This window comes from Lathyrus oleraceus, chromosome 3, assembly GCF_024323335.1.
Source record: "Lathyrus oleraceus cultivar Zhongwan6 chromosome 3, CAAS_Psat_ZW6_1.0, whole genome shotgun sequence".
Taxonomy (NCBI): domain Eukaryota; kingdom Viridiplantae; phylum Streptophyta; class Magnoliopsida; order Fabales; family Fabaceae; genus Lathyrus; species Lathyrus oleraceus.
This window is the reverse complement of record NC_066581.1, coordinates 396,627,580-396,654,828: the sequence shown is the minus strand read 5'-3', so window position 1 is coordinate 396,654,828 and position 27,249 is coordinate 396,627,580. Positions and strand designations below refer to the sequence as shown.

Sequence of the window (27,249 nt, the reverse complement as noted above, 5' to 3'; positions counted from 1 at the left end):
TTCTCAATCAAATTTAAAACACAATAAAATATACGAATAGAATTACGTGCCACGAGCCTTAAGTGGTGGAGAATGAGTAAGAATTAATATAGATAAAAACTCATTCATGTTGACAACTTAGATGATTCCCATAGAGTAAGATAGATGTGAGGGGTGCTAATACCTTCTCCCCGCATAACCGACTTCCGAAACCTAATTTAGTTGCGATACCAACTTTATTTTTCTTTAGAGGGTTTTATCGATTATTTTCCCTTTCCTCTTTTTTGGAATAAATAAAATTTGGCGGCGACTCTTCTATATGCTTTTTATTTTAAGCCTTAGTGAGTTCAGTTTTCGCGTAGCGACACTAGGTGGAGATTTATGATTTTATGTTTATTTAGTGTTATACATGTGTATTGATACTAGAAATAAGCATGGGATACTGCAAAACCATATCGCGCACAAAAGCTATCATGACTTGTCTTCACTATGATTCTTTGTTTCCCTTTTTAGTATTGCTTTTGTTTTTGTTTTTGCTTCATTATTCCCTTTTTAAATATTTGATCTCTTTGTACATGTGTTTTCTAGAATGCATATTCAAATTCACACAACCTGTAAAATGCAGAGATGATGAATATGATGTTGATCTTGAGGTCATTACGTAACTCTCATGCAATCATAAAGATGTTTCGTAACTGTCATTTGTGACTGTTCATGTTGCCTTTTGGCACCCTTCTAGAGACCGAATCTCACTTGTTCATCTGCCAGAGTCACTACATGACCGAATCCGACTTACTTACGTCTTATAACAATGTTCTCCTTGACCAATATCTGACCTGCTTAGGGTTTATGCCATCCAACGTGTTTGCCCTTTTGTACTCGGCATACATAAGCTCGGTCTTTGGGAATTCCAGGATGTACATAGACTATTACTATTACGAAAATGATTTTCGCATTTACCTATTACACTTAGGATTCCAAATATTACTAAAATTACCTAATTTATTATCTATTTGCATTTATGTATTTACGATTTTTTTTTCAAAAAACAAATCAGCTATACGCACTATTTATTTGACCCACTAAACATAAAGCTTAAAAGTTCCAAATTGACTTAGGATTTTCATTATTGCATCTTTGTTGTGGGAAGAAAAAAAGACCCAATAATGGCCAACCACGTGATCATTTATATTTCATTATCATCAAGCATAATAAGTTTGTATTCATTATTTTGTAATGTTGTTTACTTCTGCTAATGAAGTTATCTATATCACTGTTACCATGAATAAAGATGCGATTTCAAGGTTTTTGTTGGTTTTGTAATTATAAAAAATTATTGTTTGCAATCAGCTATGGAAGTCTGAGTCAAAACCATAATAAAGGAACAACATTTTTACATTTTCTATTGTTATTATTATTTAGGGTTTCCAAAAAATTTCATGCATAAGATGAATTTTTTATTTTGTAGATAGTTTCTAATAACAAAAATGTTTGAACTTATTGATATGTGACATTGTTATGTTAATGTTTTTGAAACTTAACAGTCTTTCAAGTTCATTTGATGAAGAATGAGACTGTGCTACAAACCATATCAAATGTTGACAAGTTTTGCGATAGTTATGCAAAAAATAAACTTCTTCACAAACATCTTTATCAAAATAACAAGCTGAACGATATGGAGGTTGTTCATGAACTTGGCCATCAAGACAAATACTTTAATGACACGGTTGACAACACACAATTCGTCATGGGTACAATTACTGAAAGTGTTATTGAAACAAGAAATGGTGAAGAGTTGAAGAAGAATGAAGGTGTTCATAAGGGAAATGGTGAAGAGTTAAAGAACAACGTTGTTACAACGGTGAATGTAGTCGTTTATGGTCTGAATGTATGTAACACTCAATATTCCTGGGAGAGCATGATAATTAATCAAAAAAAAAAATCTTGGTAATATATTTCAATCCTTATCCTACATTGATTAATCGTATTTTTTTCAATCACATTACTAATAACTCGATACTATCTTTAAATGTTTTCCAGCACTTCCTAAAAAACATTATCAAATATTGTATCAGGCCTAGGTTGAAGGAGATCAAATTGATTGATCTTGAATCTAAATTTTTTTATGACTGTTTCATTTATATATCTAAAAGGAACCATGTAGAAAAGTCCATTGGGCAGGGTTGATATGAATACATAAAAATAGAGAAGCTTCGTAACAAGATGTTTTGGCATTCAGGATTAACCAATTTTTTAAATACTTATATGTTAGTTTGAGGAGGAAGTGATTCCTAGTATTCTAAGTTTTATTTATGGGTTTAAGGATTAGTTGTTTCAATCTTGGTTATATACCCTTTTTTGGTCCCTTAACTATACCCTTGGGTTCACATTGGTTCCTTAATTTTTTTTCTCGTGTCACCTTTGTCCTTTAACTTTTTAATAAATGCATATGAGTCCCTTCCGTATGTTTTCCTCAAACGTCCGTTTGTTTGAGCTATGTGGAAATTGAGTTGGCAATGGTACATCATCTTCCTTATTACCAATTTTCTTATTCGTTTTTCACGTTGTGTATCCGTTTTCTACAACTAAAATAAAATTAGGGCAATATTGGTTCATCGTTTTCATTATTTTTTTCGTTTTCTTTGAAGAATGAAATCCGACCAATGTTCTTCATTTCTAAAGCAGAAGAACTCTGGAAGTTATGAATCCAGTGTATACACAAGCTCACGATGTGTACCAAAATGTCATTGTGGAGACAGAGCTATGATTCACAGGGAAATAACTAATAAAAAATTTGGAAAGAATTTTTTGGGTTGTCCAAATTTTAATGTAAGCCCTAATTTTAGTTTGATTTATGTCTAAATGTGATAAACTCATTTTGATACATATATTAAAATTCCAGGGATCCTTGCAAAGAGGGCGTGGTTTTTTAAATTGGTTCCACGAGGATTTAGGAGATGAGAATGAGCAATTTATGATGAATATGTTGGAAAGCATATCAAAGGAAATTGATGGTGCAAAAAAGAAGTTCGAAAAAGTCAGGGTGACAAATGAAGAATTAAGGAAAGTTGTGATGGAAGTTCAAACTCAAATGAACAAGATCTTAAAGTGGAAAAAACATGGAATATTATATTTTTGGTAATCTTATCTGTATTGTTTTTTAGGATGTTTTAGGAGTATGTACCAGTTTGTATGGATGAGTTGGTATGTATCAGTTTGTATTAGTTAACAATATCAGTTTGTATCATTGTTTTGTTATGGAAAAGTTGGTATGTAACACATTGTATCAGTTTAATATGAGTTGGTTTGTTTAGCAGATTATTATTTGTATCAGTTCATAAATCAGTCCATAAATCAGTCCATAAACACAATGTAACACATATTCTTTACTTAACTAATTTACAATATCAGTTCACATAACATGAATTCCAAAATGATTTGCATAACACATAAATTGATTTTCATAACACACTACAAAATTCCAAATTGATTCCAAAATGACATTGACATGTTCACAAGACATAATACTAAAATACACGCTAAAACCATTAACTAGACAAAGGTTAAACAACACGACATTCTTCTTTGGTGTGATTCTCTTGCTTGGAGTAGACCTCCTGGTTGTTGGGCCAACTACATTCTTAGTTGCAGTTAATATCGTTGTTGGTCCTGGAGGTACAAATGGTCTTCTTACATATAACTTTCATGTCTTACCGCTTCATTGAGTTACTTGAGTTGCACTGCCTTGAGTAGCTGACATTTTCCCTTGAGTTGATTGAGTTGTCTTGCCCTGAGATGACTTAATTGGTTGAGTTGCTGGCCTTTTTCCTTGAGTTGACTGAGTTGCATTTCCTTGAGATGTCTGAGTATCATTCCTGTATCCTTGATTTGCCTGAGATTGTTAAGTAGCATTCCTACTTCCTTGAGTTGCATTACCCTGAGATTACTGAGTAGCATTGCCCGGAGATTGTTGAGTTTCATTTCTTTGAGGTTGTTGAGTTACATTGCCTTAAGATTGATGAGTAACATTGCCATGGGTTTCCTGATATGAAACTTGAGTTGTTAGTGTAACCTTACAAGTTGATTATTTATGTCCTGCCTTTTGCACCTACCGCACTTGACTATGAAACCCATTCTTCTCATTTTTCTGTCAGTCTCATCAATCTCCCCTTGTTTAAGGTTCCTCTTCTTCTTTGGTCTACCAGACATCTTTCTATACTTAGGTGGTTGCACATCCATATATGGTGTCTTAACCCAAATATTTGATCCATTCATAGGGTAAATCACATGCTTGTAGACTGCCATGTACCTATATTTCATATAATACTCAGGGATATAATCATCAATCTTAAACATGAAAAGCCCTAAATCTAAAAAAAAAAACCTAAATGTATAGAAATTCCTAAATCTATGAAAATCCCTAAAGTTTCCCCTAATTCAGTTACGAAAACATGCAAATAATATTGACCTGTATTCGAAACTTCGTCTTCAATCCTTCACTTCCTTGATTTCGCCAGATTGTGCGCCTTCAAATGTCGGTTCAATCGTTTCTTCGAAATCGTTCCTTCGAAATCACCTTCGTGTATCTTTAGCTTAGGGTTCCTTTGTTTTGAACAACAACAAAATGTTTTGGTTGCTATATTGAGTCTCACATCCACATCATCAGGTAACATGCCACTTGAAGCTATTTTTTTGGCTTTGACTAACGTCCACTAACGAAAGGACAAACGTGACAATGTTTCAAAAGTTAAAGGACCAAGGTGATACGAAAAAAAAAATTAAGGGACCAATCTGAACCTAAGGGTATAATTAAGGGACTAAAAATGGTATTTTACCTTAATCTTTATTAAGACTTTTTTAATTATCTTTTAAATATTGTAATTTTTTGGAATTTTGATGGAGTTTAAACTATTTCACTATTTGGTTGTTTTGGGTTGTAATATAATGCTCATACTTTAATCGTACCTATAAGTATGAGATATTATTATGTTTGATCTTTTTAAAGTTTATTTTGATTCAATTTCTTTTATTTCTTACAATTTGAGAAATTAAAGTGTGTGCACAAAAATATCAGATCATCAAACCGTAGCTGAAACTAATCCGCGTCCACAAATTTGTTACTAGTTTTAATAAGAAAAGTAGTTAGAAAAAAAAAGAAAGTATATATGAAGTGTGATTCTGCTTTATAGGTCTTTGATCGAAGGCTCTACTCTTGGTGTAGCTATTTTTAGGATGTTCTTCTATCCAACTTTAAACCGATCAAATTGGTCCAATGCGGGGTTAGCTTTTCTGAGCATCATTTGCATTGTGACTAAGTTCAGGGACGTCATTAATGACCACTTCTATTTTTTTTGAAAACTAAACAAGGATTTCATTTGCTTACTCCATCGGGTACAATTTTTGCTATCAAGAATTGAAAATACTATTGCCATCATCATCTCTGCAACAAATGCGATTTAGGATCCCTCAAAACACGATCACCAACGTACAAATATTGAATTAAGATAAAAAAGTACGAACCGAAACTCTAGATATCAATTTATTAGTGTTGAAATATTTAGGTGAGAAAATAATGAGAATATTAGAGAGAATATAGAGAATGAAAAGTAAATTGTATATTATATATTTATAAAAATAAATTATATATTGTGTAACGTTAATAATCTAATATTCGGTTATACTTGTATCCCAAGTAATTAAGTTAAGTTAACAAATATCACAATAATTTTGTTTTAGCCAATTTTAAACCGATCGAATTAGTCCAACGCTGGGTTAACTCCCTATGCGATTCAGCAGCACAACCAGATCGGTGACTGTATGTTTTCAGTTGAATCGGACGGTCCCTTAGTAAAACTACAAGAAAAACTATAACTAAAAAAATGTTAGAGAAAGTAGCTAAGAGAAACGTGCATCGCACGTGGTTCGGGCAATGTATTTTTCGAAGTTCTCAACCGTCAATTCTCTCTAACCTTACTCACTCCACACTCAAAAGTCACACTTTTAACACCATGGAACTCAATCACCACCACCACCACACATTCCCATGGCCACCACCTCCACCACCTCCCTTTTCCTTTACACCCCATTCAACGCTCAAAACTCCAACAAAACATTCCCCAGACACCGCTACTCTCACCCAAACATCACCTCCTCCTCCGTCACAGCCCAATCAAAACCCGCCAAGGATCATCTCCTCTCCCTCGTCTCCGACCAGGATCGCGGCCTCAAAACCCAAAACAACCCCACCAAACGAGCCTCTATAATCACCGCAATTGAAGAATTGGCCGCCCTCGGCGCCGGCTCTGTAACCACCGGCGACTCCCTCTCTAGCACGTGGCGGTTACTCTGGACGACGGAGAAGGAGCAACTCTTCATCATTGAGAAGGCTCACTTGTTCGGAACCAAAGCTGGTGATGTATTGCAAGTCATAGATGTTGAGAAACTGAGTCTCAATAATGTAATCACGTTTCCTCCTGATGGAGTTTTCTTTGTAAGATCAAATATCGAAGTCGCTTCGTCGCAGAGAGTGAACTTCAGGTGAATGAATAGTTGAAAACTAAATAATGTTCCTTTTGTTTAATTACTGCAATTAACTGAATAATTATTTTTTATTTTTGTTCAACTAGGTATGTTGCTCATTGACCTAAATCAAAGTTGTATTAATATTTGGCTGTTTCAGATTTACTAGTGCAGTGTTGCGTGGGAAGAACTGGGCAATACCATTGCCACCATTTGGACAGGGTTGGTAAGTACTTTTGAATTTATAATGCATCACATTCCATTTCTATAAATAGTTTTGATATACACAGCTAAATACACCCGTCTTAAGTTTTTGAAGCTCTGGATAGGTTCTACATGATAAGTTTTTGAAGGCTTTATGTATGTTACACACGGTTCAGCCATGACAAAACAATTAGAGACTTTATTAACTACGTTTTAACAAAGATTAAGATTTTATGAGACCCTATTTTAGGCCCTGTGCTATAGTTTGCCTTGCACCCTCTCAAAGAAAGTTCTGATGGTAGAATAGTTAGCATTCCATTTGATCCTTATGATAAGAAAAAGTTTGTTTTTTTAGATACATTGAATTGAATAATGAATGTGATCCATATATAATCCAAATATGTTAATTATTCAATATATATATAAAATGATTTTTTTCTTCTTATAATAAGGATTAGAGGGAGTATTACAGTTTAGAAAGAATCTCTTGGATATTAGTGGTTTAAACTTTAAATAACCTCACGCAAAATTGTGCTTTTTGTTGAGAAGTGAAACAATTATGATTTCTTAGTATTTTTTACTATACATGAATCTTTGGATTCAAACACTTTAGTTTCTAAGATCAAGCTCATTGTCAGGAGGTTGCTTATGTATCTATAAATACCTATGTGGTAGTGATTTGTAAACATACAGAGAAGCCAAGAATTCCAAAAAAATAAGTTTCTAAAGAATGTTGAGTACACATTGTTAAATTTGCTAAACTAAGCCCGAAAGATTGAGGACATATAGAACTAGAAGTTTGCAAAAGTGACAATTTAGCTCCAGAAACAGAGCAACAAATCCAAGAATGACTCCAATATAAACTTCTTTGTTGAGATTACAGTTGGAGGAAGGAAAGATTGTAGGGTACTTATAGGGCTTGATTAAACTAACTGAAGTAATTGAACCATAGCCCAAATGTCTAACCGGTTCAATCTCTAGTCCGGTTTTAAAACATTGATAGTTACATTTCACATTCCAACTGAGTGGCCATACAATACTACTACTTCCTAATTCTCTCTTTCTTTTCTTTTCCTTACAATCATACACCTCCAAGTTACGGCCCTGCCCTTGCTTCTACACATCAAAGAATGAAAGAAATAGGCAAATAATCGGTTTCCTGCTAATTTACTGGGCTTCTATTTATAATCGGATAGTTTTATCTGGAATTTATTCTTACCACGAACAACCTTTCTACATAAACAAATTGATGTTATATGATCTTAAATCCCTCTTTTATGGTTTTCTTTGTATGATCGATTTGTCCCATTTTACCTTTTCCTATACATTGATTTCTTTTGAGAAAAATATATGAACAAGGTTGTGGGGGTCTGTCACGTTTTATTTCGACGATGACGATGTAGTTGCATCCTGTTTTTGCAGGTTTGATACTGTATACCTCGACGATGACCTTCGAGTTGTAAAGGATATCAGGGGAGACTATTTAGTTGTTGACCGAGCTTCTTATAGCTGGAAAGAATGACTAGAATCTTCACTGTCACTGTTTGCTCATCTTCATTAATGGAAGTTTCCAACTCATCTCTGCCTTTATGGTATCAATTCTGTCTCTGTATTTGATTAGTATCTGGCTTTGTCTTGTATGTCTTTTGGTTGTGTGTGCTAATTCATTAGTATTAAGCTTGTTGTTCATTTAGAGAATGTTTAACTTATATTGCAAATATAGATTAAATCCTTTTTTGGATGGCAAAACCTATCCTCTTAAAACTACGTTCATTGTCCTAGGTGACATAACATTACTATGTGTGATCCTTTGCACTCTTTGAAAAAAATCAAAAGTGACAAAGATAAATAAATACGAAAGCATGATGATTGTTAGAACACGCTTTCTCATGCTTAGCTACTTTACTTGAAGCGTTTTTGAGAGTTGTCTGTCCAACAATAAAACCTCCAGTCCTCAGTCCCACCAGTGATGAAACCCCAGCCAAGTCTGCATATGCATGTTTCACTCCTACCCACCTATACACCAGAACATCGGCTGACCTAAAAATCGATTTTCTCTCTTTCTTCACAGATATCTTGCACGTTTAAATATATCAAATATGACATCCTTAATAAAGTTATGTTGATATTTGAATCCTGGAAGCTCGTTGCAATGAACATGCTCCCCAAATATATCCAAAAACGCCTTGCGACAAACAGAATAAATCTCATCAATAGAAAATAAACGAATCATAATATTTGTTCGAACAAAGAATGATGTTTCTAGGTTCTTGGTAGGTCTTTGTGTTTATAACAGACGATTCATAGATATGGGAAGCAGCTATACAAATTCCTGACATTAGATCTAACACTGATACATATATTTGGGTAGTAATTCTAAATAAACTAAGTGATCAAATGTATGAAATGTTTGTGCTAGAGTTTGCCGTTATACGATTGTTTGTTTGTTTAGAAGCTGATGATATTAAAAGGCTGAAAGTAGAATAGGACGACAAACTTATTGAAACTAGAACATAACAACTTACTATCCAATAAAACACTTGGCAATGGAAGAAAAAACGTGTTTTATTTTTTAAATAAGTTGACTAATGTGCAGCACCAATACCTCTAATCAAAGATGTCGGCGTTTGGTTTATTCTCTCAAGTTATTACCGGTGATAAGTGTTAGTGTCCTCCTCGATGCATTCTCTCATGTGATTACATGTGATAAGTGTTAGTTTAGTGTCCTCCTTATTATTGGTGCATTCTCTCAAATTATTATTGGTGATGAGATTGTTAGTGCCTCCTTATTATTGGTGTTAACGTCTTACAATAAATATCCAAAACGTACTTTTAGGTATTTATTCTCGTAAGTATATTGGAAATAATGTATAAAGTAATAATTAAGAGACACAATTAAAAAATAATTTTTTTTATATTGAAAATTGAGAATGATATTTATTTTTTTAAAAAATATTTATTAAAATGATAATCATTTTGAAACCAAAGACAATAAATAGCTGCACCAAAACAAGTAATCTTTAAAAAATCGGTTTAAATTGTAAATTGGTTTAAAACTGATTAGGAGTAATTGAAAAAAAATAGCAAAAGTCTTTAATCTGTTTGGTTGTGGGGTTTGGAGGGGAGGAGCAAGGAGGGAGGGAATATTTTAAATTATATGTTTGGTTCAATTTTTATGAGAGGAGGGGGAGGGGATCAAAGGTAATCTGAATCTCTTTCGAAGTATTTTTTCATTTTCCGGAATCGAGGGTTTTTCGACGGGAGGGGAAGAAGAAGAGAAGTTATGGTAAAATATATTTGTATTATATTGATAAAATTATTCTCATTTTTTTAAATTGTCTATGATAGTTTTTATCATCTTATTAGAATTTTTCCATATTTTTTTATAGGCAACTCCATTATTTTTATCATTATGACTCATTTTTTTATGTGCTTTATTCAATTCATTTTTATTTATTATTATGTTTTTAATAACTTAATTATTTTATTAGAATTTTTTCATATTTTTTTTATAGACAACTCCATTATTTTTATCCTTATGACTCATTTTTTTGTGTTTTATTCGATTCATTTTTATTTATTAGTATGTTTTTAATAACTTAATTATTTTATAAGCTGATGTGATTTATTACATACCATATAATTGTAGTATGAGTTCTATGATATTTAGAATTTAATTTAATTTTATAAATATTTTATAGGATAAGATGTATCATAAGGATGACAAAATGGTTCATATTATCATTGATCATTTGATGTTTATCCAATATTTTATTTTTATTTGGATATATTTTAAATATTAAATATTTTGTGTTTGATTATTTATGTTGTTTATGAATTGACAATTTTTTTTTTGTGAATATTATTTTAGAAAAAAATTATTTAGTATGAGTATTATAATATTTTAAGGATTTAATTGAAATACACTGACAGTGTATAAGAATTTTACACCGTCGGTTAATCATAACCGTTGGATATTGTAACAAGTTTAACTTTTATTTTAAAAATCTATAAAGTAATGCAAACAGGTGATGATGATGAATCGATAGTGTAAAACTTTTTACATTGACAGTGTATAGTAATTCATTTCATATTTTAAAAGTAAATTAGATTTAAAATCTCCCCCCTCTCCTTGTAAACCAAATATATATTTGATTAAAACTTCTCCCTCCCATTTCCTTCCGTCTTTTGAATCAACCCTATATTTAATTAAAATACATTCCCTCACCTATCCTCCTCTCTCTCTCCTTTAATAAAATCTTTACCGATTTTAACTTTAAAGAAAAAAATCTTAGGTAAAAATGGTTTATTAGAATTAGCACCAAACATAGAGGATAAAAACCACAAATAAAATATTCAAGAAAAGGGAACAAGATAATAGTGATCTCTTATAGCGTATTCATGTATCTTAGGTTCAAATTCTCTAAGTGGTGCCAACTAAAAAGTTTAGGGTCTTTATTAAAATAAGTTATAAATAGATTGTTATGAAATAATAAAAAAGAATAAAACATTAGAGAGTAAAGAATAAAAATTTATATTGTATTTTTTTAAAGTAGGGATGACAATTTGACTCATCTTATAGGATACCCGTAAAATTATCCAAAATGGATATTGATAAAAACCTATAAAATGGGTACGGATATGGACATGAGCAATTACCCATTAAAATATTCGGGTATGAGCACGGGTACGAGTATCTTAGTATCCATCCTGTCCCATATCCGCAATATATATATATATATATATATATATATATATATATATATATATATATATATATATATATATATATATATATATATATTATATATATATTATATATATATATAATATATAATATATATATATATATATATATATATATATATATATATATATTATATATATATATATATATATATATATATATATATATATATATTATTATAAACACATGGATGTTTATCAATTTTATTGAATACATATGTATTAAACTTGTATGCATTTCAATATAATTGTTTGTTTATTTGTTAACTCAACAATAACATTCTTGAATTATTTTAATATTGTCAAAAAATCAAAATGACATGATAAATTATAATTTATCGATAATATTTTATCATTAATATGGGTAAACGGGTACAAGTATGGGTACTTAGCTACCCATAAAGTACCTTCACGAGTATAAATGTTGGCGCCCACACGGATATGGACTCGGGTACGAAGATTTTTTCAAACTACGGGTATGCATTTCAATATATATATATATATTATATATATATATATATATATATATATATATATAATATATATATATATATATATATATATATATATATATTATATATATAATATATATATATAATATTATTATAAACACATGGATGTTTATCAATTTTATTGAATACATATGTATTAAACTTGTATGCATTTCAATATAATTGTTTGTTTATTTGTTAACTCAACAATAACATTCTTGAATTATTTTTAATATTGTCAAAAAATCAAAATGACATGATAAATTATAATTTATCGATAATATTTTATCATTAATATGGGTAAACGGGTACAAGTATGGGTACTTAGCTACCCATAAAGTACCTTCACGAGTATAAATGTTGGCGCCCACACGGATATGGACTCGGGTACGAAGATTTTTTCAAACTACGGGTATGCATTTCAATATATATATATATATATTATATATATATATATATAATATATATATATATATAATTATATATTATATATATAATATATAATATATATATATATATTATTATAAACACATGGATGTTTATCAATTTTATTGAATACATATGTATTAAACTTGTATGCATTTCAATATAATTGTTTGTTTATTTGTTAACTCAACAATAACATTCTTGAATTATTTTTAATATTGTCAAAAAATCAAAATGACATGATAAATTATAATTTATCGATAATATTTTATCATTAATATGGGTAAACGGGTACAAGTATGGGTACTTAGCTACCCATAAAGTACCTTCACGAGTATAAATGTTGGCGCCCACACGGATATGGACTCGGGTACGAAGATTTTTTCAAACTACGGGTATGGAGACGGGTACTATAGTATCTTGTCCAAACCTTACCCATTGTCATCCCTATTCTCAAGTGTGACATTTACATTATAATATAAATCCTATTTATAGGATATATGTAAGTTGCAAAATGAATATCAATATCAATTACATTTAATCATATAATTAAAGTATATTAAATTATTAGGGAAAACAAACATTCATATTAAACATTATTCATAACACTCCCCTTGGATGTTCATTGAATATATGTCTCGTTAAAATCTTACTAGAAAAAATTCAATAAAAAAGTGAGTAAAAAAATACAATATCTTATGAATGAGAACTGTCTCGTTAAAAACTTTATTAGGAAAAATCTAGTGGGACAAAACCACGGTGAAGGAAAAAGAGTGCAAAACATATTTATATCTCCCCCTGATGCATACATTTCTATATGAGACTATATTATTTGTAGAGTTGCTTAAAAGTTCTTGTATATCTTCCCCTTAACAAATATTTACTAAGACAATTATATCACACATGTCTATATTGTTTTAGTCCATAGTGAGACTTGCTCAATTTGATATAATAGCTTTCTTGAGATCCAAAATTAGGCATCTCAAGTATATTAAACCATTTAGGGAGTTGTTAGCTCATATTTTCGACGCCCATTAAGAATTATCAAAAAAGGAAATCATATGTATAACTGTTTTTCGACCAGGAGGTGATATTCGACCAGCTGAGGGTGATTTGTCAAAGTATCTACAAAAACCTGTAAATTTACCAAGTACTCGTGTGAAGAAGAATCATAAATCACAGAATGTACGTTTGTTTACACCATTGTTAGTTACTTCAAAGCAATACAAATTTGACTCTTTTTTTTATAGAAATACTCTTATTTACTTCTTCATTCCAAACACTCTTCTTTTACTTCGTCATTTACAGTCTTAAGATTTCATTGCTTTCAACATTTACTTTTGTCACTTGTTTATTGCTACAAGTCCTTTACAATTTCTCTCATTCATATCAGCCTTTTTATTAGTTTTCAAACTCTAATTTTACGCTTATTATTGGAGTGTTCGTTATTACCAAAACTCATTTTCAAAACAACTAGCACATGTCTTAGGATCAATCTGATCGATCCTGCAAGTAATCAATTTTAGAAATTTGGAAGATCAGCGGTTGTTTACCGATTTTAAAGGTAAAAAAATTGGCAGGCCTAGTGGGACCAGTGCTAACGTTACAAATTATATGTAGTTCTGATTGTTAAATTTTATTTTTGGGAAAAGATTCGTTGTATATTATTAAGAAGTGATAAAGTAGCCAAAAACAACGAACAACGAACAAGGAGAGAATCCCATACGAGGATGGCAAATGTGAATGCGCCAGATACCCAAAACTCTCAAAATTCATCAACCAGTAACATAACACCCCCTTCTTCTTCGATAGGGGCAAACACGACCATGTCGCATGTGTCCGAAGTAGTTCCGTCCATGATGAGTTCGATGCCTATGCATTCGATCTCCCATACTGAACCAATTTTAACATATGTTAGGCCTAGGGGACCTCCTCATACTCCCCCACCAATTAGAGATATTCCAAATAGGCCATTGGTACCCCCTAGTTTCTCAATACCATTTGGTTGTCGAGAACAATCGTATGGAATGCCAACTTCAGTAATAGCCAATTTACACAACACTGGTTCTACTTTTTTAGAACCAGTGGTTAACATAAATTCTCTAGTACAAGGGTCTGGAGTTAACATGGGTAGAACTAACCAATCTTCAGGTTTGAGACATCCAACACAACTACCTACTCTTACCAATAACTCCGCGGCAACATGGAGGCAACAAATGGACGAAAGCAACCATGAAATGGTTCAGATGTTGACCTAGACTTTGACCATCGTATTGAATCCTTTGATTCAAAATACGACTTAGTCAAATCAACAGATGACAACAAAAGTGGCATGAATGTCTGAATTCCTTAGTGTACCGCAACACCAACGACACCCTCCTAGAGATTGGGAAAGAGAAAATCAAGAGGCCACTTTTGAAGAAGACCTCACTATTAACCAGATCCCACAAAACCAAGGGGGAGTAGTAGTACCCCTTAGGATCGAACCACAAATACCCAGGGAACCAAGGGTATTAATGGTGAATAGAAACCAAAATGTCGATGATATCATACAGTAAGTTCGACATGACGATGTGGAAGCAGATAATAATCTAGCAGCTATAGTCGAAAGAATTATGGTTCAAAATGGGGTAAATTTCGGTCTTAGAAGGCCAAATTATACGTCACCTTTGTCAGAGTATATCTTGCAGGCAAAAGCACCCCTAGAACCAAAATCCCCAAATTCACTAAGTTTTCTAGGGATACCATTGAATCCATTGTAGAGCACGTGGCTAGATATTTAATTGAGGCAGGAGATATGTCATATAATGAGAGCCTTAGGATAATTTTTTTTCAAGTTCTCTCACAAAGAATGCTTTCACAGGGTTCACCACCTTGCCACAAAGTTCGATCCACACTTGGAACCAACTGGAAAGAATTTTCCATGAGTAGTTTTACATGGGGAAAACGAAGATAAGGTTGAAAGAATTGGCTAGTATCAAGCGAAAGTTCATTGAGCTGATTGATGACTATCTAAATAGGTTTCGATTGCTCAAAGCTAGGTGTTTTACACAAATACCAGAGCATGAACTGGTCGAAATGGCCGCTGGGGGCCTCGACTATTCGATTAGGAAGAAATTAGATACTCAATACCCGAGGGATATGACCCATTTGGCTGATAGGGTTCGACAGTTGGAACGTTTGAAGGACGAAAAGGTCAGGGTAAATAAAGGTAAAATGGTAGCCTATGTCGATTTCAGAAATGATGATGAAGGTTCTTGTCACGAAATTTCAGACTTCGACGATAATGAGATCGACCTTGCTGAATTGACGCAAGGGCCATCATATGCGTGCAAAGTTTTAGCACATTCGAATGGGAAAAATTATGTCGAACCAGAAAAGAGTGACAAATTTCCTAAGAAAACTTATACGTTTGACGTTACAAAATGTGATGAAATTTTTGACTTGTTAGTCAAGGATGGTTAAATGATAGTACCTTCGGGTGCTAAAGCACCTCCTTTAGAGCAAAGAAAGAAAAGAGGGTTTTGCAAATACCATGGTTTTCTAGGTCATAAAACGTCTCAATGTTTTCTTTTCAGGGATCTTGTGCAAAATGCCATCCAGGAAGGAAAACTCAAGTTCAGAGACAAAACACGGAGCCAGATGAAGATCGACCCCGATCTTCTACAAGTAGCTGAGGCCCATTATACTGAACCTGAAGAAGTGAGCCTTATTGAAGTCGCTGAAGATTTCAAAATGACTGAAGTCACTGAGGACTTCGTCAATGTACCTATTATGGCGAAGGTTCATGAATACTTCGAGCAAAAGCCTCTTGATGATTTCGCTCAAAAGGCTGCAGGAGATATCACCAACAAAAATGCTGATGCCTCCAACACTAAGGACGCTGAAAGTTCAAAGCTAATGATGATCACCAAAGAAATCGCTAATGGTTTCGTCTAGATGGGCAAGGCCACTGAGGGTCTTCAAATACAATTCCAAAGGTTAGATATCACTGAAGATATCCACATGGAAGTCAATATGGTCGAGGTATCTCAAGAGACCTATGGAGGTCGACGATGAATGTCGACAGAAGGAGTATGACAAAATTGTCTTCCCTTAAGAGGAAGAAACGCTGTCTGACTTCCTCCGAAGGTGTCAGAAAAAGAAGTCGGAAGTCATGATGTGCCCTCGGTGCAGTGCTGTATTCGACAAGAAAGCAACTTAAAATCTTGAAGGGGTTAGAAGAGTAAACCACCGAGATGGTCGCAAAGCCTCCCTAGATATCCCAATCGGGATGGTATCCGTGATGCCAAGGGAATTCGATCGGATTACTAAAGTCGAAGACACCGACAACATCACAAAGAGAGAAATGGCTGCTCACAAGCCTGTGTGTTACTATGTGATGAATAACGACTGTGTTGAAGAGCAAAATGCCTTCTTCGAGAGGCCAAGTGAAGCCATGAGGAGCCACCTTAAACCTCTTTTCATCACTGGAAAAGTCGAAGACGTCCCCATTAGTAAAATATTGGTGGATTGCGGAGCGACTATGAATTTAATGCCTCACCGTATGCTAAATTTTTTTGGCAAATATGATACTGATGCCAAACCTCATAATATGGTGCTAACCAACTATAAAGGTAAAGTGGGTTCCACTATGAGAGTCATCCAAGTCGAATTAACAGTAGGGACAATCACAAGATCCACAATGTTTATGATTGTGGAAACAAAGGCTAATTATAATCTGTTGCTTGGAAGGGAATGGATACATGGGGTCGGAGCTGTCCCATCCTCATTGCACCAGAGGATAATAATTTGGCGCCCAGATGGTATTGTCGAAAACATCGAGGCGAATCAAGGGTACTTTAAAACCCCTATCAATCATGTTGACATGCGCAAATTTGACAAACATTTGGCCACCATAGCTCCCTGTGATTCGGCTGGGTTTGCATTCACCCCTGATGACAACGTTTATTGTTCCATGTCACTGCACTCTCACTATGGTTTTCATTGGGATAGAGAAATAGCAGGCGAAGAAGACTTCATATATTTGGGAGTGTCTGGAATCGTGCCCACAGGATGAGGAAGTGTCTTCAGTAATGATGACTGAGTTTACAATGCTAAAAAGGATTTCGGCTTACATAGCTGAAAGCAAGCAACAATTGGCCTTAAAGGCTGAAGTAAAAAACATGGCTGTCGAAGCCAATGAAGTTTCTCAATCGATAAGTCCTGGGAAGGACTTTGACCCAATGCCACCTGACAAGGGTCATAATGAAGAGCAAGACCAGAGGCTCGATGCGATCTATGACGATAAACCTTTGGGTTTTGAGAAGGATCCGCTAGCAACAAACATTAAAATGCTAGCTCAGGATCCTCTCGAAGAAGTAGACTTGGGAGAGGGAGTGATAAAAAGGCTAACTTACATTAGTTCCAATATCCATCCTCAACTCAAAGTCGAAGTGGTCCAGTTGCTGAGAGAGTTTAAGGATTGTTTCGCATGAGACTATGATGAAATGCCTGATTTGAGCAGAGAGCTGGTCGAATTGAAATTGCCGATCAAGCCTGGAAAGAAGCCTGTGAAACCGAACCCAAGGCGATTTGCCCCAACAATACTTTCGAAGATTAAAGAAGAACTCGAAAGGCTCCTTCGCTGCAATTTCATTTGCACGACCAGATATGTCGAATGGTTAGCTAATATTGTGCCAGTTGTAAAAAGGAATGATACTTTAAGGGTTTGCATAGATTTTAAAGATTTAAATACTGCAACCGCAAAAGATGAATATTCAATGCCAGTGGCAGAAATGCTAGTCGATTCCGCTGCAGGCTATGAATATTTAAGCATGCTTGACGGGTATTCTGGGTATAATCAAATATTTATTGCTGAATAGGATGTCCCGAAAATAACATTTCGATGCCCTGGAGCCTTAGGCACCTATGAATGGGTGGTGATGCCTTTTGGTTTGAAAAATGTCAGGGCAACCTACCAAAGAGCGCTGAATTCGATCTTCCACGATTTTATAGAGACTTTTATGCAAATCTATATAGATGATATTATCATTAAGTCTGTTTCAGGGAAGAGTCACATAGATCATCTTCGAATATCTTTTGAGAGGATGAGAAAGCATGCTTTAAAAATAAATCCTTTAAAATGCGCTTTTTGTGTGCAAGCTGGGGATTTCTTAGGCTTTGTGGTCCACTAAAAAGGGATCAAAATAAACTAGAATAAGACCAAGGCCATCATGGAAGCGAATGGGCCATAAACGAAGAAAGGTTTGCAGTTACTACTAGGTAAGATCAATTTCCTGTGGAGATTCATCTCAAACCTTAGTGTGAAGACACAAGCTTTTTCACCATTGCTTCAACTCAACAAGGAAGGGTTCGAATGAGGGCAGGCTTAACAAGAAGCATTTGATAAGATTAAAGCATACTTGAGTCATCCACCAATCTTGACACCACCTTGTAGAAACAAAAGTATGAGATTTTATATATCTGCATCTGACAAGACTTTAGGGAGCATGTTGGCTCAAGAGGATGATAATGGTGTCGAAAGAGCCATCTATTAGCTCAGTAGAGTCTTAAATGATGCAGAAACTAGGTATAACATAGTTGAAAAATTATGTTTATGCTTGTATTTCTCTTGTACAAAATGGAAGGATTATATAAAACTTATTGATGTTTATGTTTCATCTCATTTCGACGTTATGAAACATATGTTATCCAAACCAATTTTGCATAGTCGAATTGGGAAATGGACGTTAGCATTAACTGAACTTCTTTAACATTAATGCCATTAAGAGTTGTTAAAGGATAAGTGGTAGCAGATTTTATAGTCGACCATTCCATAGATGCAAATGCACTGAACTATCTCAAATTGGAACCTTGGAAGTTGTACTTGGATGGGTCTAGTCACAAGGATGGTATATGCATATGGGTTGTAATTATTTCTCCTAATAAAATTCCAACAAGATTCAAGTACAAAGTAGAGGGTATCTGCTCAAACAATTCATATATAATATGACAAGTGATTAGTAGTTGATGCAATGCATTTAGAAACATCAAGAAAACAAGATAATAGGTAGAAAGTGAGAGCCAATTGATTGGTGAAGGAGGCCCAATCGATTGGTTGAGTATACAAAGTCATTTTCAAAGAAAAACAAATGGATCAATTGATTGATGTTAAAGGCCAATCGATTGGCTTTTGACAAATTTTCGTTTCTTCACAACCAGAGACAAAAAACAATCGATTGTTTCCCATTACCGATCGATTGGTTCAGTTGTAAAAGTTACATTTTCAAAATAAATGCAAGGAAAAATAAATTGTAGGAAAGTGCCAATCGATTGGTCTGTGAAGACTTTAACTTATCCAAGTTTCAGTAGCATCATCCATTTGATTGTCCTGGTGAGGAGCCCAGGACCAATCGATTGGTTCCTTCTTCTCTTCACCAAAATTTCCTCTGTAACCATCATTTCCAAACCTTCATAATTCTAGGTTTCACTTCTAACCACTATGTCACTTAAACCACCAATAACACATGACATGATTTATCATAACATGGATATATTCCACAAGTTTATTCCACAAGTTTCCTCAAGATCATGAGTATAACTCATAATAACAACAACATATGATCACAATAACATAATAATCATATAAAACATGGTTAAATCATGATTAATCTAGAATACATATCATGTTATCATGGCTTTAAGTCAATATACTATGATTCAACAACAAATCCCTAACTCTTAAAATCACGAGTTTCTAACTAGAACCCACCTTGCTAATGAGATGAAGAAGTTGTTGAGAAGTGATGAGATGAAATGATGATGATGCTCTTGTTCTTCTTGTTCCTCCAAGTTCTTCCTCCTTCCAAGTTTTCCTTTTTTTTCCCTAAACTCTCTTTTCCTTTGTTATGCTTACTGATAAAATGAAATGATACTTACAGAAAAGTATCATAATATGAGATGGTATTAGCAAGTGGGTTTAATTAATATACAGTGGAGAATTGGTCTTAAAAGAAGGAGAGATTTGTGTGGACAAGAATGAAGAGGATTAGTAGAAAATATCCCAAGTGATACCACACTTAAAATTGTTCTACCAGAGCAATTGACCCATTATTAATGTTAGCAAAATGTCCCCAATTAATAAAAGGTCAGTTCTAAATAATATTAATTAAATAAATTTGAGTTTACTAGTTACTCTATTTATCCCAATTGATAACTTCCAGATCACATAATAACTCAGTTGATCTCAATTGATATGAATTGGATTGTTTAATTAAATATGGGTTATTATATTGATTATGCAGGTTGTATGGATTCTAGAAAATCTATTCCTGGATATGTTTTCACTATGTTTGGCACGTAAATTAGTTGAAAAACGACACTTCACAAGGTTGTTTCCTTATTAACCATTGAAACGGAGTATATTGCCCTTATTGAACCCGTGAAAGAAGCATTATGGCTTGAAGGTATTCCTAAGGAGATGAAACTTCAAGGCCGACTTATCAATGTTAAATGTGATACTCAAAGTGAAATACACCTGTCGAAGAATTCAACCTATCATGAGTGAACCAAGAACATTGATGTGAGGCTGCATTTCGCCTGAGAGATAATCGAGCATTGAGAAGTCCAAGTGCGAAATGTTTTGACTAAAATGTTGTTGATATGACCACCAAGACATTTCCAAGCTGCAAGTTTTTCCACTTTATGCAGTTGATAAATCTGCATGAAGAAGCTAGTTTGTTGCCTTAGTGTTTGTAGATTTTATTCCAAGGTTGAGATTTGTGAGAAATTCGACCAAACTCTAGTCTCGATAAGGATAACTTGATATTTCAACAGGAGATGTAGATGTTGTAGTCGAAGTTTGTTCAAGCATGTTGTCGAAATATGTTAACTTGTATTCTAAGTTAGTATGTCGAATTGGACCTTTGTTTAAGCCAAATTATTTAAGTTATCTTGTTGCTTAAGTTAGCTTAGTAGTCTACAAATAGACTAGCTCTCTCAGGTTGTTGAAATAGGTTAGTTGTTGGTATTCACTTGTAATTTTTAACCCTTATTGAGAAAGTGAATAGTAAAATAGTTTTAATCAATTCTTCTTCTTCTTCTTCGATATTCTATCTCTTTCTTAAACCTAATAGGGTTTCTTGTGTTTGTTCAAGAAACTCAATCTTTATCTCATAACTTTGTTATGTTATTGGCGACATCGTTTCACAACAAATATCATAAAGCATCTAGAAGGGGCATTGTAGGTATTTTAAATTGAATAACAATATATGTTTCTTTGATTTAATCACGGCCTTTGAATTAAGTTAATCAATGGTCCACAATTTCTATCCATGTCCATGTTTTTCTACCAATAAAAATATAAAGAAATAGAGAATAAAAGAAAATAGAAAAAAATAAAAAAGAGAAGAAAAACGTGTGGATAACTTCATTTTTTGCCAGCCAGTGATACCTCCACACACAAAGAAACACGTGTCCCCCCTTATCTGGAGGATCTCTGAATTTGAAAAAAAGAAAGGAAAACAGGCATGACCCCCATCTCAAAAATACGTCTCAACGTCTCTTTTACATTAGAATAGGAAAATTATTTTTCCTAAAAGGGGGAAATTCTAAATAGAGCCTTAGATAGACTATTCTCTCTCTCACACACACACATACACCCCTCTCTAAAAACTTCACTGTTCATCACACAAGCAAAACCTCTAAAAAAAACTAAAGAGAAACATCATAAGAAAATCCCTTTGCTGAACTAAATCATCCGCCCAACACCTTAATAACCCCATCAATCTCTCTTCTAAAACCTCACCACCAACATACACCATAGACCGCTTCTGCGTCGGATAACTTCATCACTCGAGACCTTTCTTAAACCTTTTATACAACTCCACGATTAACCCCTCTTCCATCTCTCGGTCCAACTTCCATAACGTTATGCTTGCTATGTAGCGCCTCTTTCAAAACTCATCCTCTGTCCTCCATTGCTTATAGCCACCACCGTGCATCCTCCATTAACCACTTTGAAACCACCATTATCCATGTAATATTTTGGCCGACCTTGATCTCACAACCATTATTGCATATCATCACAAACCACCAAATGGACTACCAAAAAACTATCTTTCAACATACCCTTCCAACCATTAAAACCCACATCTCCGACCTCCTATTTATTCCTCATCGTAACCCTCAACTCGACCTCCAACAACAATAACCACCCACATAACAACATAAGTCCTCACATGGTGCAACTCTACCTTTGGAAACCAATGGATATTTTAGAGTGGATTTCTATAGAGGCTTCAATAAGATGCGAAAAGATTTCTATGACGGTATTGGAATTCTTCGGTTGTTAGGTGCAACACTTGTTCTGCCAAAGTTTAAAGTGGCTTTATTTTGGGTTGAAACAAATGGTTTTGCGGATGTAAACGATTTAGACTACTTCACTCAACTGACATCGTTTCCAAACATCAACAACTCAGAGAAACACAACTTAGTGATAACTCACATCTTCCATAAAAAATTTCACTCGCGTAGCGTTTGATATTTTTCGGTTTGAATTTCATTTATGATTTCTATTTGGTTATGTTTCATTTTGATTTGGTCGTGTTTGTTTCTTTTTCGCATTTTCAATCTCGGCTTACGTTGTTTACTATCTTGTTTTAATTTCGGTTATGTTATGATTTAGTTTCGAGTTCTAGATTGTATCGGTTATCAGTTTTTACATTCTAGAGTGTGCATTATGTAATGTTGTTTGAATATAGTGGCAGTATTTGTTTTGATTATGTGATTTCGCTCGCATGCCATTCGAGCCGAACAATTATCAATGTCGTTGGACTTGAATTCGAGTGAGCTATGATCCATGTTTGTTTGCATATAATTTGTTGTATATTTAGTTTGATTGTTATTCAGTTATTGTATTGATTGCGATTCAATTATGTGATACTTGTGTTGGACTTTGATAAAGTGATATTGTTACAACGATGTGAATATTGTAAACAGTAATAATATATTGAATTGCCGCTATTTTATTTTGATGCGTTGGATAAATCAAATTTTGATTCGTGGATTCAGTATTTATATGTCGATATGCTGCTGAATTTCTCGATACATTGATATGATATTTTCGTCGCATTATGATCTTTACGTACAACATTACTCTCATGTTATTATTACGCATAAACTAGCTATGAACATATTATGATTAACCTTGCATTGTGATTACCACATTTCTATTTCTTTCAGTTTTATTTTTTCGAATCTATTTCTATTTTCAATTATAATCTCTTTACCTTGGTTAATAAAATTAATTGATTAATTTTGATTTTACTTAATTAGTTTTGTTAATCAAATTTAATTAACTCGATCATGTTGATGGAATTATCTTTTTATCGATTAATCTTGATAATTTTTTTCAATTACCTTAATTAATTAATTTAATTAGTTAATTCGTTTGTTCCTTGCTTTAATAATCATGCATGTTTTTCATATCAATCGTTACTCATAACTTAATTGTGCATTTGTAATCATCTTTGCAATTAGATAACACGACTTAGAATAAATGTTTCAAAATTCAAAAACCTTAGTCTAATGCCAAGTCCCCTTTTTCAAACCCGTTTAATTTCATTTCAATGCAATTCAAATCTTTTCCCGATTAGCGTAACATTAAAAACATTTTTACAACAAACATTAAATAAGAGGACCGTTGGTGTCTAGAATTCCAATAGAACCCTCAAATATTTAGTCCCGAGACATATATATTGGGCTAGCCGTTTGTCCATTATTTCGTTTCTAAAACACTTAATACAAACTTGGATAAAGGATGGACCATTGGAGTCCAACATTCTAGTAGAATCTTTGAACAATCGATTTCGAGGCACACGTCTTATTCTTAATGAATGTTCATTGTCCATCAAACAAATTTCATAAAATATTTGAATGAAAAAGGGATCGTTAGAGTCTAGCATTCCAATAATACCCCAAATAATTGGTCCTGAGGCTCACGTCTCGTTCTCACCTAGCATTCGTCATTCACTTAAAAAACACTCAACACATCAAACTTATCTTTTCTCGCCTCCGTCCGATTGAAAACCTTTTATAAAATAACATTGTCTAATCCTTTCTAATGCCTATACAAACCAGCACTTAAGTCTCCACCACGAGCATGCAAGCCAATCTTTAACCGTTAGAACGCGATCTAAACACATGTTCGATAAAACAAACTTTAACCAATCAAACCCATATTTTCTCGCCTCCGCGTGATCAAAATCATTTTCACAAACATGCACTGTTTAATCCTTTCTAATGTATATACAAACTTGCGCTTAACTCTCCACCTTGAGCATGCAAGCCAATGTTTAACCATTAGAATATGATCTAAACATTTGTTCATTAAAATCAATTAACCAACAATCATTTGATACAAAGAACTACGTATCTTTAAGTTCTCCATCGTACCTGGAGATACGTAGAAGTGAGATTCAACGTCTCTTCAACCAGTATAATAAAAAACATCAAAAATATATTTTGACTTGCCCCGAACTACAAAGCTTTGAGTTCCTCATTGTACTTGAGGATACGTAGGAGCAAGACCCACAATCTTGTCAAGAACCCTAATAAAAGGTTCTCGTTGAGTACAACGAACATGAGGGGTGCTAATACATTCCTCCATGTGTAATCGACTCCCGAACCCGAATTTGGTTGTGATGACCATCTTATTTTCTTTTAAGGGTTTTATCTATATTTTCCATTTCCTTCTTTGGAATAAATAAAGTTCAGTGGCAACTCAGTTCAAATTATTTAACGCGGACACATGATCGCCCTATGAAGGATCATATTTTTCGAGATGCGATAGATATGAACCACTTTTATGGCCATATGTTAGCAATATTTATGTTGAAATGTGTAGTTTAGAGAGGAATTGTTGTTATGGCCTTGTATTGGAAATGTTTTAGGTTCAGCGAGGAACCTCAACTGAATGTTGGAGTTGGAGGTTGAGACGGGCATGAAGGAGAATAACGATCCAAAACGCAGCGGAATTTAAAATTTTCTCCTTTAGTGATCCTTACGAATGGGAATGATCAGTTATAGAATCGTTACCTCTTATTGCCATTGAAACCTTTGATGCAGATCTAAGGAGCGATCACGAACGTTGAATGGTGACAACGCCTCCACTCAGTCCACACTAACGGATTCCTTCAATCTCAGTGCTAGCTTCTACGAATGAAGGATTTTAGTGAGTGAGAGAGAAACGAAATTTCAACTGAATAAATGCTTCTGCATAAGGGTTCAATTTATAGAATCACTTATATGGGCTGTAAGCTAAAAAATCCACTTAAGTGTATGTGGCCCATATCTTATGATATACCAAAATCACTTAAGCACGTGGTACCTTACCATATTTCGTATTCTACTTAAGTGCACTGTACCTTACGATGTTCTAATATTCACTTAAGTGCACTGTACCTTACGATGTTCCTTATTTACTCTATCTCTCATCAATTCGTCCTTTTGTGTGTGACCCTGTAGGTTCTCGCGATCATCAGTCTATACATGACTTGATAACTCTTAATATTCATACCTATGTTTATGACTTGATAACTCCTTATCCATGATCCATGAGACGTGATCATCAGTCTATACACATAATAGTCTTAATGCTTTAATGTTATCCCACTTTAAAACAAAGCTCGATTATGGATACTTTAAGAATAATGTCCTTATGTTTAATGAGATCTTATGATTAAGTCACACTTGATACATTAAATGGACTAACTATTCTAAGGACTTTATTAAACAAACATAATAAAGAAAAAGCCTTTTATTATTAATAAATAATTCGATACAAGTATCAAACTTATTGGCCTCTAGGGCTTACACCAACAATCTCCCACTATCACTAGAGCCAATCAGGCATACCCCTAATGCCAATAGATCTAGTATGGCCATCATGCTTCTGCTGTGCAAGAGGCTTTGTCAGTGGGTCAACAATATTGTTAACTGTAGGTACTATGCATATTTTTACATCTCCTCTATCTATTTTCTCTCGAATGAGGTGATAACACCTAAGTATGTGTTTGGATCGTTAGTGAGATCTAGGCTCCTTAGCTTGTGCGATAGCATCATTGTTATCATAATAGAGACCAATGGTATCCACAATGCTAGGAACTATGCCAAGTTCACTAATGAACTTTTTGATCCAAACAACTTCCTTTGCTGCACTTGAGGCAGCAATATACTCGACCTCGATTGTAGAATCAACAAATGTATCTTACTTTGAACTTTTCCAGCTCACAACGCCACTGTTTAAGCAAAACACATAACCAGATTGCGATCTAAAGTCATCCTTATCTGTCTGGAAGCTAACATCGGTGTATCCAATTACATCAAACTCTTACTGATCTCCATATATCAAGAATGAGTCCTTAGTCCTTCTCAAATACTGAAGGATATTCTTGACAGCTACCCAATGAGCATCATCAGGATCAGATTGATACATACTCGTTGCATTTAAAGCATACGAGACATCTGTCAGAGTACATAACATGGCATACATGATAGATCCTATTGCAGATGCATATGGAATCTTATTCATGCGATCCCTTTCTTCCTTAGTTGAAGGGGATTGTGTTTTTGATAGACACATGCCATGTTGCATAAGTATGAATCCTTTCTTCGAATCATACATATTAAAGCGTCTCAGCACTTTGTCTATGTATGTACTCTGACTTAGGCCAAGCAATTTTTGTGATCTATCTCTATAGATCCTGATTCCTAATATATAGGTTGCTTCACCCAGGTCCTTCATAGAAAAGCATTTCCCCAACCAAGACTTTACTTGTTGTAGGGTAAGGACATCGTTTCCAATGAGTAATATGTCATCTACATATAATACCAGGAAGACGAT

At 33.9% G+C, this 27,249-nt stretch overlaps 1 protein-coding gene across 4 annotated transcripts; it reads left to right on the top strand.

The window, feature by feature from the left end:
- The first annotated feature begins 5,916 nt into the window (after positions 1–5,916).
- LOC127127925 (probable plastid-lipid-associated protein 11, chloroplastic) lies at positions 5,917–23,380 on the top strand. 4 transcript variants are annotated; one of them, XR_007805549.1, is made up of 5 exons: positions 5,918–6,516; positions 6,659–6,724; positions 8,125–8,294; positions 13,450–13,550; positions 20,651–23,380. XR_007805549.1 is itself a non-coding variant. In XM_051057196.1 (3 exons), exons 1-3 carry the CDS (start codon positions 6,023–6,025, stop codon positions 8,222–8,224), a joined length of 660 nt encoding a protein of 219 aa, XP_050913153.1. In that variant the 5' UTR covers positions 5,918–6,022; the 3' UTR covers positions 8,225–8,469. The 4 variants fall into 4 exon arrangements, 1 of the variants encoding a protein (XP_050913153.1); XR_007805550.1 differs by lacking the exon at positions 13,450–13,550 and having other exon boundaries at positions 5,917–6,516; XR_007805548.1 differs by lacking the exon at positions 20,651–23,380 and having other exon boundaries at positions 13,450–13,638.
- The last annotated feature ends 3,869 nt before the right edge of the window (positions 23,381–27,249 follow it).